Source organism: Mastomys coucha, unplaced genomic scaffold (genome assembly GCF_008632895.1).
Source record: "Mastomys coucha isolate ucsf_1 unplaced genomic scaffold, UCSF_Mcou_1 pScaffold22, whole genome shotgun sequence".
NCBI lineage: Eukaryota > Metazoa > Chordata > Mammalia > Rodentia > Muridae > Mastomys > Mastomys coucha.
The window spans coordinates 261,888,704-261,901,672 of record NW_022196905.1 but is presented as its reverse complement, the minus strand read 5'-3'; the positions used below and the strand labels follow the sequence as shown (position 1 = coordinate 261,901,672).

The 12,969-nt window shown below is 47.3% G+C and overlaps 1 protein-coding gene across 1 annotated transcript in view; it reads right to left on the bottom strand.

Moving 5' to 3' along the window:
• The window catches only part of Spire2 (spire type actin nucleation factor 2), a 41,133-nt gene that overhangs the window by 1,525 nt on the left and 26,639 nt on the right, over window positions 1–12,969 (bottom strand). Inside the window, exons 6-13 of the mRNA XM_031341736.1 lie at window positions 12,249–12,335; window positions 11,592–11,715; window positions 10,242–10,411; window positions 9,115–9,304; window positions 7,490–7,605; window positions 5,439–5,573; window positions 5,211–5,278; window positions 905–932 (exon numbers count right to left, since the gene is read on the bottom strand). Of these exons, the coding sequence (XP_031197596.1) occupies window positions 905–932; window positions 5,211–5,278; window positions 5,439–5,573; window positions 7,490–7,605; window positions 9,115–9,304; window positions 10,242–10,411; window positions 11,592–11,715; window positions 12,249–12,335 (918 nt within the window). The remainder of the gene's footprint in view (window positions 1–904; window positions 933–5,210; window positions 5,279–5,438; window positions 5,574–7,489; window positions 7,606–9,114; window positions 9,305–10,241; window positions 10,412–11,591; window positions 11,716–12,248; window positions 12,336–12,969) is intronic.

Here is a 12,969-nt window from a genome sequence, read left to right as displayed (position 1 = left end):
CAGAAATCCGCCTGCCTCTGCCTCCCAAGTGCTGAGATTAAAGGCGTGCGCCACCACCGCCCGGCTTATTTTTCTTTTCTGCATATGTGTCCTGCCTGTATTTGTGACTATGCACTATGTACATGAAATGCCCTTGTAAGACAGAAGAGGGTGTCAGATCTTCTGGAACTGGAGTAAGAAACTTGTTAGCTGTCATGTAAGCTCTGGGAACTAAATCCAAGTACTCTGTAACAATAGCACGTGTTTTTACTCTGTGAGCCATCTCTCTAGCACCTTAATGAATTTTAAGACTACTTACAAAGACTGGGCAAGGCGGTGAACACCTGTTGTCCCAGCACTCAAGAGGCAGAGGCAAGCATATTTCTGCATTCAAAGCCAGTATGGTCTACATAGCCAGTTCCAGGCCAGTCAGTGCTATATACAGCAAGACCTTGTCTCAAAAATCTAAAATAAAATAAAATACTGCCTATGAAGGTTGTAAGAAATTGTAGTCTTGGCCAGGCATTGTGAGTTCCAGCTCAACCATGGTTACATAGTGAGACCCTGTGTAAAAGAAACACACACACACACACACACACACACACACACCCCTGTATAGTTTTAGGACAGGTGTGTGGTTCCTGCCTGAAATCCGGCACTTGGGAGCCAGAGAAAGGAGGAACTGGAGTTCAAAGTCATTCTCAGGTACAGAGAGAGTTTGAAGTCAGCCCAGACTTTCTGAGAGACTCTTACAATCAACACAAGGAAGCACACTCGTTGCAGTCTGGGAGAGTAAGTGCAGATCCCTTTTTAGGGATGAACAGCCCCCTGGGAGTGCGGGTGGGGTTGCCCAACACATCCAATTGGAAACAGCAGTGTTCCATCCTACCTCACCAAGTCTGGAAAGGTTCCCCCAAATCCTCACCTTTATGCTACAGGAAGTGCACACAGCTCTGGAAGGGACAGAGAAAAAAATGATGTCAGTGGTAAGGAAGTGTAGGGAGGAGAAACGTCGCCCCCTCCTCCCCTCCTATCTGAGTCAGCTGCCATCACTTCAGCCAGATCCCAGTCCCAGGCTACTTCCCTTTCATCTTACCTCACACTCTCTCATCTCCCTGGGGATATTCATTTACCTCCACCCCTTATCCCTCTCAGGAATACCTGGCCCGGAGGATTTCTGGTGCCTTTCACCATAGAAGTACCATCTAAGTAAAAAGGCTTCAAGTACCATGTCCAGTTTTATACAGCAATTAGTATTTTAAAAATTTCCCATATCCAACTTCAGAAGTAAATGCCTGCCAGGCGCGGTGACACAGACCTCTGATTCCAGCACTGAGGTTCGAGGCAAAAGGACAGTGAGTTTGAGGCTATCCTGAGCTACATAGTGAGGCCCTTTTCTCATTAAAAAGATAGCAAATTCCTTCTTGGAAAAAGTCAACCCTAAATTTAGATAACCATCCTGTAGAGATCCAGCCTTCAGACTGTTTTAGGTACATACCAATAAAACATACGTGATTCATTACAATGAGATATACAAACAAACTATTCTATAAATGTACCAGGGGCTCTTCTCCATATTAATGAAGGTTGTCAAAATTTCAAAACAATAGACCATGTTCCTTGGGAAGGATGTCCTATAATTAATTTCCCATCAATAAATGTCTAGGTTGGGGCTGGGAGTGTGGCTCCATAGTAGAGTGCTTGTCTAGCATGCAGAAAACCCTTGCCCTAGGTTAAATATCCAGTCTGAAGATGGAGGAGGGGAAATCCCTCAGTTAACCTAATTTTATTTCATTGTAGTCACAGAACATATTTTGTATGAATTGATTATTGCAGGGTTTTAGGTTTGGGTTTTTTTTCACATTTTTTAAAAAAAGATTTATTTATTTTATGTATGTGAGTACACTATAGCTGTACAGAAGGTTGTGAGCCTTCATGTGGTTGTTGGGAATTGAATTTTTTAGAACCTCCGCTCAGTCCAGCCCAAAGATTTATTTATTATTATAAAAAAGTACACTGTAGCTGACTTCAGACACACCTGAAGAGGGCGTCATATCTCATTACAGATAGTTGTGAGCCACTATGTGGTTGCTGGGATTTGAACTCAGGACTTAAGAAGAGCAGTCAGTGCTCTTACCTGCTGAACCATCTCTCCAGGCCCTTTTCCCCAGTTTTTTGAGACAGGGTTTCTCTGTGTATCCCTGGCTGTCCTGAACTCACTCTGTAGACCAAGCTGGCCTTGAACTTAAAAGATCTGCTGCCTCTGCCTCCCTAGTGCTGGGTGTGAGCCACCACCACCCAGCTATAAGTTTTAAAGATTTATTTATTTAATTGTATGTGTATGAGTGTTTTGCCTACATGTGTGTATGTGTACCACATGTTCGCCTGGTGTCTGCAGAGGTTAGAAGAAGGCCATCAGAACTGGAGTTCTGAAGGGTTGTGAGCCGCTGGGTGGATACTGGGATCCAAACCAGGGTCCTTTAAGAGCAGCAAGTACTCTTAACTGCGGAGCCATCTCGCCAGCACCCCCCACTTACCCTTTTAAAGACAGAGTCTCAGGCAGTGCTTAGAGGCCTCAAACTCAATGTATAGCCAAGAACGACCTTGAATTCCTGATCCTCCTTCCTCTATCTCCCAAGGGCTAAGCTTACAGGAATGTGTCACCATGCTCAGCTTGAACTAAATACTGACACTTTGTGGTCTGAGATGATAACCTTGGTAAACGTCCCACATACAGTCCACAAAAATGTGCACTCAGCTATGGTTTCGTGGGACATTTTCAAGCACGCGCTGTCCAGATCTCCTGTTTCCTTCCGTTTCTGGCTATCGGTTTTATTGATAATAATCAATAGTGATCTCAGTGAGAAGCGCTGAGATCACTAGATGTGAACATGCACTTATTTTTCCTTGCGGTGGCGGAATTTTTGCTGTTTGTACTTGGAATCTGTTAGGATTATTAATGATAACGATTGTGGTTCTTTTTTAGGGAACAAACTGCTTTATCACTAGAAACAGTCTTGGCCCTAAAATCTACTTTCTTCGTTCATTGTCTTTTTTTTTTGGAGACAGGATTTAGTCTCAGATTCTTGCCAGTCCTCTGTCCCAGATTCCTGAGTTCCAGAATTATACTTATAGCCGCGATACCTTGGCTCTGGGTTGGTCTTCCTTCCTTCCTTTCTTTCTTTTGTAAGATTTATTTATTTTACTTACATGAGTACATGGTAGCTCTCTTCAGACACACCAGAAGAGGCCATCAGATCCCATTACAGATGGTTGTGTGTGGTTGCTGGGAACTGAACTTGGGAGCTCTGGAAGAGCAGTCAAGTGCTCTTAACCACTGAGCCATCTCCAGCTCTGGGTCTTTCTTTCTTTCTTTCTTTCTTTCTTTCTTTCTTTCTTTCTTTCTTTTTTCTTTCTCTCTCTCTCTTTCTCTCTCTCTTCCTTCCTTCCTTTCTTTCTCTCTCTCTTTTTTCTTCCTTCCTTCCTTTCTTTCTTTCTTCCTCTCTCTCTTTTTTCTTTCTTTTTTTTGGGGGGGAGTGGGTGGGTTTCAAGACAGGATTTCTCTGTATGGCCCTGGCTGTCCTAGAACTCACTCTAGACCAGGCTGGCCTCGAAGTCAGAAATCTGCCTGCTTCTGCCTCCCAAGTGCTGGGATTAAAGGTATGTGTGCGCCACCACTGCCCAGCTGGTCTTTCTTTTATTTAATTCAAATTCAGAGACTGTACAACTCAGGCATGTCCAGAGTTTTTATTAAAAATTTTAACCTTTATTTTTATTTTATGTGGATGGGTGTTTGCCTGCGTGTATGTCTGTGTACAACATGCAGTGCTTGCAGAGGCCAGGTGATGCTCTGGGACAGTTACTAGTGGCCTTGTGAGAGCTGGGAATCAAACCCAAATCCTCTGCATAAGCCGTGTGAGCTCCTAACCAGCTCCCACCTTCAACCTGTCAGCATTGCCACTTACAAAGGTGACAATTTTTTTCAGTTAAAAGAAATAAAAGCTCTACTTTGTAATGTAAATTTACAGTTTTTATGTTGGGTTACATTCATAGCTATCTTCCACAGCACGTTGGCAAGTGGCAATGTTAGCTATGCCAGCATAGTCTACATTTTAATTGGGTTATTTAGGCCATTTACAGTTAATGTAGTAGTTGGACAGAATTGTGTTTAAATTTATCATCTTGCTATTTTTTAGTGCATATATTTGTTCCTTTTTTTCATTTCCTGACTTCTTTTGAGCTAATGGAGTTCCTTTTTTTTTTTTAAATATTTATTTATTATTTTAAATAAGTACACTGTAGCTGTCTTCAGACATACCAGAAGAGGGAGTCAGATATCATTATGGGTGGTTGTGAGCCACCATGTGGTTGCTGGGATTCGAACTCAGGAACTTCGGAAGAGCAGTCAGTGCTCTTACCCGCTGAGCCATCTCACCAGCCCGCTAATAGAGTTCTTAAATAAGTTTTATTTTTCTTCAGGCTACTATCAAATTCATGATCCCCCTTTTTGGAGTACTGGGATTATGAGCATGTGACTGCTCAGTGCACACATATATCTCTGAGGCAGGTCTCCAGGTGTCTCTGTGCCACTCTCTCCTCTCCCACCCCTTTTCTAAGATCTCCAGCTGCCCTGGCCTCCTACCCTAGGTCCAGCTGCTGAAGAGAAACATCCCCAGGCCAGCACAAGCTCCCTGCAGCTTCTTACTGCTGCCTGACACCCAGTCTTAGAGCCTATTGTGTTATATCCTTTGTTTTAACTGTTCAGGGCTGTTTCAGCTAGAAAGTGGCTGTTGGCCCATCTTGGCTAAACATGGGTATCCCATCACTATTTAAATTTAACATAAGCCAGATGTGGTGGCACATGCCTTTAATCTTAGCTCTTTGGAGGCAAAAGCAGGCAGACTTTTATGGATTCCTACCCTGGTCTACATAGTGAATTTTAGGCTAGCCCAGGCTACACAGTGAAACACATCTCAAAACAAAACAAAGCAAACAAACAAAAACAAGCAAACAAATCAAAATAAATTTAACCTAAACAAGGCATAGTGGCAGTCACCTATAGTCCCTAATACTCAAGAAACTGAAGCAGGCAGATCATGTGTGAGGCTAGTCTGGGGTACACAGTAAGACCCTGTCTCAGAGAGAGACAGAGACAGAGAGAAGAAAACACTGAATTGGTTGGATGGATGTGGTGGAATACCCCCCTTGTTTGTCTGTAGACAGAAGCTCACCTCTTGCAGAAGAGACAGGTAGGTGGCCAGGAAAATAGAGGAAACTTGGCTCGGCAGCAGCAGCAAATCTGTCAGGAGAGGCCAGGTTAGAGCATGGTTGTGTGAAGCCTCTAGAGCCTGGTCCAGTCCCAACTTGTAATTGCCTTGGGGCTTCTACCCAAGCACCTAGCAAGACTCTTCATTGCTCAGGATGGCCCCTGCCCAGCACCCAGGGCACCCAAGTCTTACCTTCCCCCTCTTAAGGCTGCTGAAGAGCTCCTTGTCCTGCAGAAACTTCTCCATCTCGGCTTTCACTAGCACCCTCCGCACGTCCACCACCTCTTCCACAGTCAGAGCCAGGCTCTCCACAGGGTGGCTGAACTCCTGGGGAGGAGGGGTAGGGTTTTGTTTGCTCAACACCCTGGGGACCCCACAGTTACCTGGTCTCAGTCCAAACAACCTGGCAACTTACTAAAGCATGGGTGTCAGCTCACTCACTACTGGGGGCTGCATCTGCTTCAAGGAGGACCTGATACTGCAGTAAGGACTCCATCCTTGTCCTCATTAACCCCATCCATGCCAGAAAACTCCATCCCACTGGGAAATTACACACTCCACCTTTCTTTCTCCCTGGAAGCCTTCATCACTGAATCAATCAATCAATCAATCTTTCTTTCTTTCTTTCTTTTTTTTTGTTTTTGTTTTTTTGAGACAGGGTTTCTCTGTATAGCCCTGCTAGACTTTTAAAACATGCTCGTCCCATTCCTTGAGCAAGAAATGGGCCTTAATTACTTTCTAGCCTTAAGAAATGGCAACATGCCAGGCAGTGGTGGCGCACACCTCTAATCCCAGCACTTGGGAGGCAGAGGCAAGTGGATTTCTGAGTTCGAGGCCAGCTTGGTCTACAGAGTGAGTTCCAGGACATTCAGGGCTATACAGAGAAACCCTGTCTTGAAAATAAAAAAAGAGAAAAGAAAAGAAAAACAGGAAAAAAGGAAAAGGAAGAAAGAAAGGAAGGAAGGAAGAGAAATGGCTATACTTGGTTCATAGTTACACTACACCATTGCTATTGTAAAATATGCTGTGGTTTTCAGCTGGCATGGCATGTAGCCTTCATGGAGTTTGCAGTTGCTGTTTATATTCTACCCGAAACCCCAGGGAGACACCACCCATGTCCCCTAGTTAAATTGCTTCTGAGGTGGAAGCAGGGAGCAATTTTGAGGCTAGCCTGGGCTACATGATTTGTTCTAGGCCAACCTGGACTACATAAATTTGCTCCAGGCAAGCCTGAGGTACAATGTGAGATTGTCTCAAAAATAAAACTAAAGGGGCTGGAGAGATGATGGCTCAGCAGAAAAGAACACTAGCTACTCTTCCAGAGGACCCAGGTTCAATTCCCAGGACCCACATGGTGGCTCACAATCATCTGTAACTTCAGTCCCAGAGAATACCACCCTCTCTTCTGTCCTCATGGGCAGTGTATACATGTGGTACACAGACTTACATGCAGACAGAACACCCATAAATAAGACAAAACAAATCTTTTTTTTTTTCAAGACAGGGATTCTCTGTGTAGTCCTGGCTGTCCTGGAACTCTGTAGACCAGGCTGGCCTCCAACTCACAGAAATCTGCCTGCCTCTGCTTCCCAAGGGCTGGGACTAAAGGCGTGTGTCACCACTGCCCAGCTTACTTATGTATTTTTTTTTTTAAGATTTTTAAAATTTATTTTATGTGTATGAGTACACTATAGCTGTACAGATAGCCATGAGCCATCATATATGTGGCTTCTGGGAATTGAACTCAGGACCTCTGCTGACCCCACTCGCTCCACCATCGGCCTTTACCCGTTACCTCATTTGATAAATTTGCACAATGAAATTCAGGCCCAAGTCGGGGCTCCACGGCAGCAGTAACTATTAGCTCTTCATACAAACAACTCAAAACTCACGGGACCCAGCATGTCAAAGTCCCAGCCAAGAGCACACTCCCTGAAAGGCTGTTCTGACCCCAAGTCCAAAAGTTCTGGGTTCATTGTCTAGCCTGAGCCCACTGGAATTAAAACAAACCCCTTCAGGCCTGAAGGTCCTGCTGAAGGGCAATTCTCTGCGGTTGGGGGTGCAGTACCAATGTGTACCAGCAAGTGGAAGCAAGGAACAAATCTCAGCAGAGTCAGGGACTCTGGTTCCCTCAGGCAAACCAGAACCCAGCCACATGCGAGGGATGCTGCACATCTTGAGCACAAAGAAAGGATGAAGTTGATGCTGAAGAGGCCACCTGGGCAACCTGCCCTCTCACTTACCAGCCACAGGTGTCTGGTATCTGCTGAAGCAGCCTCAGGTTCATCCACCGAGTTCAAGCTGCTGGGCAAGGCGGGGCTGGGCTGAGGCTGGGACTGGCCACCCACAGGACAGAAACCTGGAGGGAGAACACAGGCAGGCCCATGAACACCACCTGGCAGGAGGTGCTGTGCCAAGTGGACAATGGGGACAGCGTGTATGCCCCAGTGGGGATGGCGAACAAGCTAAAAGTCAAGCGGAGAGGTGGCTCGGCGGTTCTTGCAGAGGACCAGGATTCAATTCCCAACACTTACATGGTGAATCACAACCACCTGTTCCAGGGGATACAACACCCTTCCTCTGACCTCTACAGGTACCGGGAACACATACTTGCATGGGGTACACAGACATACTAGCAAAATACCCATACTGACAAGATAAAAAGGTTTTTAACTTTAAAAATTTGTAAGGAAGCCGCACGAAAGAAACTCACATTCCCTCAGGGTTTTCACTTCCTGACATCATAATATGTGCAGCAAGCTGCACCCAGTGCTGAATGAACAGGGTTCTGCTAACCAACGGTCGCCGTACCTTAGCCAGTCATGTAAAAGTCTAAGGCTGAGCTGTAACCACTCGCAGACACAAGGCTCCTTTGGAGGTGAAAACTCCATGGGTGTCACCGCTTGATTTGACACAGCTATGCACACTTCTACTAACTTAAAACTTTTGGCCGTGCCGAAATCCTTTGGGTTGTTTGGTCATGTTCCTGGGACCCTAGACCCATTTCTAACACTGACCGCTCCTGGGCGAGTCCAGCCATTAACTGACAGGACTAATCCTGTGCAACCAGGCCAGCATGTTTGTTTCTAGCTTGAGCTGTCTGGTGGAGACAGGGCTGGTGACAAGGCAGATGCTTCAAGAGCCGCTGAAGAAAGGAATAAAGTGTCAGGCCAGCCTTCCTACTGTACCTCAGGATGTTGATGATAATTATCTCTAGGTGGCAGAACTGAGGGAACTTGAATTCTTTCTTTAAAAAGACTTACTTTTTCTTCTTATTGTTTTTTCTTTTCTCTTCTCAAGACATGGCTTCTCTGTGTAACCTTGGCTCTCCTCGAATTTGCTTTGTAGACCAGGCTGGCCCGAACTTAAGAGCCTCTGACTTCCAGTGCTGGGACTAAAGGTGTGCGTGTGCAGCCGTGCGCCTGGCCTTATTTACTTATTTTTATTCTATGTGTATGAATGAATGTATGTGCACCACTGTGTGCCTGGTGTCCACAGAGGCCAGAAGAGGGTGTTGGATTTACCATAAATAAAACTTGAGATGGTATGAGTAACCATGTGGGAACTAGGGTTCGGACCCCCTTTCTCTGCAAGAGCAGCAAGTGCTCTTAACCACAAAGCCATCTCTCCATCTCCCAAGGATTCAAGTGCTTTAGAAAATGTTTTGCAATGAATACGGGCTTCTCAGTCTCAAACGGAAAGCAAGGGTGCCTGCCTTGGGTGGTGACAGGTCACATGCTCTCCCTGCAGGGCACAGCTCCACACCTTGGGTACTTGCCTGCTCACAGAAGTCATGAGACCAAGGCTGCAACACAAAGCCCATGGGTTGAACAAGAGAAAAGCAGGCGCTGGAAAAGGCGGTATTTACCCTGGTCTCGGGTGCTGGGCCTCCAGGAGTGCATACTGCCTGCTCTGGCCCGAGGTGGCTCTGTCCCTCCTGGGGGCTGAGCAGCTGACTGAAGGCCGGATGCCACCTCACTCCGAAGCTGAGCCAGGTCATGTTCCGAAAAAGAGCGGTCCCGCTTCAGTGCCACCTCTCCACATGGGGACTCTTCTTCCTAAAAGCACATGGGGCACAGTCCCCTCCTGACCACTGCCCCCTCCTCACTATCGATCCCACCTGACCACTGCCCCCTCCTGACTGTTGCCCCCTCCTGACTGCTGCCCCCTCCTCATTATCGATCCCGCCTGACCATTGCCCTTCCTCACCATCACCTCCAGTTCTGACCACTTTTTCTTTTTTTCTTTCTTTCTTTTTTTCTTTTTCTTTTTGTTTTTTTTCAAGACAGGGTTTCTCTGTGTAGCACTGGCTGTCCTGCAACTCACTCTGTAGACCAGGCTGGCCTCAAACTCAGAAATCTGCCTGTCTCTACCTCCCAAGTGCTGGGATTAAAGGCGTGTGCCACCACTGCCCTGCTGGCCACTTTTTCCATGTCCTCTTGCTCATCCTTGGACGGAGGCAGTGAATCCAGGGGCTCTAACTGAACCCATGAGGCCCTAGGCTGTCCTCTATACATCACTAGCCCTCTGATCTTTTGCATAGCTCGTAGCATGTGTTTCAATAACCAAACCATTCCCAGAGGTCTTCCAGAAAGTCCTGGAGAAGGCAGCTCTGCAGGAGGATGAGCCCTCGGAGACGGCCAGCACTGAGGTCCCTTGCCATCCTAGGGGCCCAGGAGACTCCCTAGGACCAGCTTCTCACGTTATCTGAGGCTACTCCCTGGGACCAGCTTCTCACATCATCTGAGGCTACTCAGGCTACTTATCTGGCTGTGAGAAGAAAACAGCTTCTACATTTAGCCTTTGTGGTTGTGTTGTTCAGAGGGCTCTGTCCCTCTGATCCAAGGGTACTTCTGAGCTGGAGAAGTTAGGGAAGGGGCTGTGTGCCACCCACTGGTTAGAGGGTGCCTACTCAGCTGACCAAAAAGACCCTGTTCTGTTAAGCCTTTCCCAGCTCCGTCAGCATGATCTTTTGAAGAATCTCTATTCTCTGACCTCAGATGTGGTCATTTCTTCCATCTCTGCTAAAGTTGGGGCTTTAAGCAGGACCCGGGGCCGTGGACGCTGACTCCCACTTCCAGCATCTGTGACAGACAGGTTGATGCAGGAGGTGGATTTGATGTCCCCAGAGCAGGCGTTGAGGATGCAGGGCAGAGAACCAAACCCTGAAGGCAGGAAAAAACAAGGCAGGGACAGACAGTGAGTGGAGAGGCAGCCAGCACAGGGATGGATGGTGAGCAGCAGAAGCAGGGAGACTGGGGCAAAGGTGGATGTGGGTCAGGGAGGACAAGGAACACAAAGCCAGAGTGCAGGACCAGAAAGAAAGACAGGGGTGCCAGGGCAGGGGTGGACCACAAACAAGGAAGATGCAGAGGTCAGTGAAAGACTGGACAGTGATTAGGAAAGAAAGGGGTCCAGTGTAGGGGTGGACAGTGATCAGGGGAGGTGAGGAGGCCAGTGCAGGGGTGGAGAGGAAATGGGGAGGACACAGAGGTCGGGGCAAGAATAGATGCTAAATTGAGAGTAGTGATGGACTTAGGAGGCAGAGGTAGGTGTCTCTGTGAGTCGGAGGCCAGCCTGGTTTGTACAGCATTCCAGGCCACCCAGGACTACACAAAGAGACCTCCCCAAACCCTCTCAGAATACAAAAAAAAGGATAGATGTCAAACTGGTGGGGAGAGGCAAGAAAGACAAGGCAGTGGATGTTAAGGAAAGACAGGAGTAGATGGTGAATGGGAGGATAAGGAGGAGGGTGTGGGGTGGATGATCAGGGAGTAGATGGTGAATGGGAGGATAAGGAGAGGGGTGTGGGGTGGATGATCAGGGGCCAACATGGACGTGAATGGCTTCATGAGCACCACTTGGTTTACTTCTCTACTCAGAAGGGGGACCTGAAGGCTGGTCATCTGTCAACAATGGATAACTCTGGGCCTAGAGAGGAGAGCGACTCAGCCTCCCAAAGGCCCCACAGAAGCAGGGTTGAACTCAACAGCCTTATTTTGCAAGAAAGACCAGGTCTCAGATATCTGAATACACACCTGACTTCCAATCACTTAGAAACTTGGCTTTTATTTCATTTGCCTTTAAAAAGTGGGAGTTTGTCATCCATTATAACAACACATAAAGGCAAAATCAGATCAGCACCTAAAGTGCAAGATTACTCCACTTCTACAGGCCTCTGAAAAAACTTCACAGGTTTACAAAAGAAAAGTTTACAATAATAATAATAATAATAATAATAATAATAATAAACTTAAGCAGCTCTGGGAGCTAAAAACAATCCCAGGATTTAATCTGTAGCTCTATGTCTTCTCTCCCATCATGCACCTCTGGCCCCTTGCTCACCACGGGCTCCCAAGTGCTGCACCCCTACTGGACGAAGCCTCCGTTCCTGTTTGATTTCCTCCAGGATCTTCTCGTGCAGTGTTCTTTGCTTCTGTGGTACAGGGCGAAGTCTTCTCTCTGAGACCTGCCGCCAACATGACACACTAAGTGGGGTTGGGGGGTAGGTGGTGACACAGGCCTGCTCTAGGGAAACGCTGGAGTAGTTTAGGAGACTTGGTACTACCTCTCAGTAACCCAGAAGGGAGTAGCACTCAAAGAAGCTTTGTGCATACTTGGTGTGGGGTGTAAATGGCCAAAAATTCTCCCCAAGAGGAAGAAGATATTGCCAGGCAGTGGTGGCGCACGCCTTTAATCCCAGCACTTGGGAGGCAGAGGCAGGCAGATTTCTGAGTTTGAGGCCAGCCTGGTCTACAGAGTGAATTCCAGGACACCCAGGGCTACTCAGAGAAACCCTGTCTCGAAAAAAAAAAAAAAAGAGGAAGAAGATATAGACGCAAAAGCCCTATGCTGAGAATCACGCCCAACCTTCCAGCGAACAGACAAACGAGCCCTCAATGGTATCCCTCAAAAGGCAGAGGTACTAAGACACCTCCCAGGTTGGTCACGAGAGAGCAGCAGGCCCCAGAATATCCAGCGGAGAAGGTGTGGAGCTGGTACCTGCTTCAGTGGAGGCCTTGAACGGATGAAGTCCAGGATGAGCTCGTGTGCATCCTTCTTCACTCTGGGAGGGATGTCCCCATCGACCTGCCAGGAGGAGCAGGGCCACCCTGAGCTCGAAAGGGCCAATTGCTGGTGTTATGGTGACCAGGATGGCTCACACAGCTTTGACTACAGCCTGGGCTTTGTAGCCAACTTCCCTCCCATGGCCTCCATTCCCTTGGACCCAGCTCTTCTCTAACAGGTGTGTAGCAGATACCTGGGCCACACCCAGCAGTGGCTACAGCTTTCAAGGCCTAATGAGCCCTAAACTCAGCTGCCAGGGCTACTTGAACCAAAGCTTCTTCAGGAAATGGGGCTGAAGGGCCCATCTCATGGGTTGTCTTAGGAATGAAATGAACTTCTTTGTATACAATGTTAAGACTCATACCAATGCACACAAGGCTGTGCAAGTATATGTAAAATGGAAAAGCGTGACTGGCTCTTAGGGTCCCTCCTGATCCTCATGAACCTTCTTCGTGACCTAATTATATTGTGTTCCAATACAACCAAGAGATGTAGAAAGCAGCTACATCTGCCTTATTCACGTCTGCAGATGAGCATCAAACTCTGATCAAGCACAGGAAAGGGACAGGGTTGCTAACATGAGCAAAGGGTGCGACCACCAACAGAAAGCAGTAAGACGCAAGGTGTGGTGGCGCACGCCTTTAATCCCAGCACT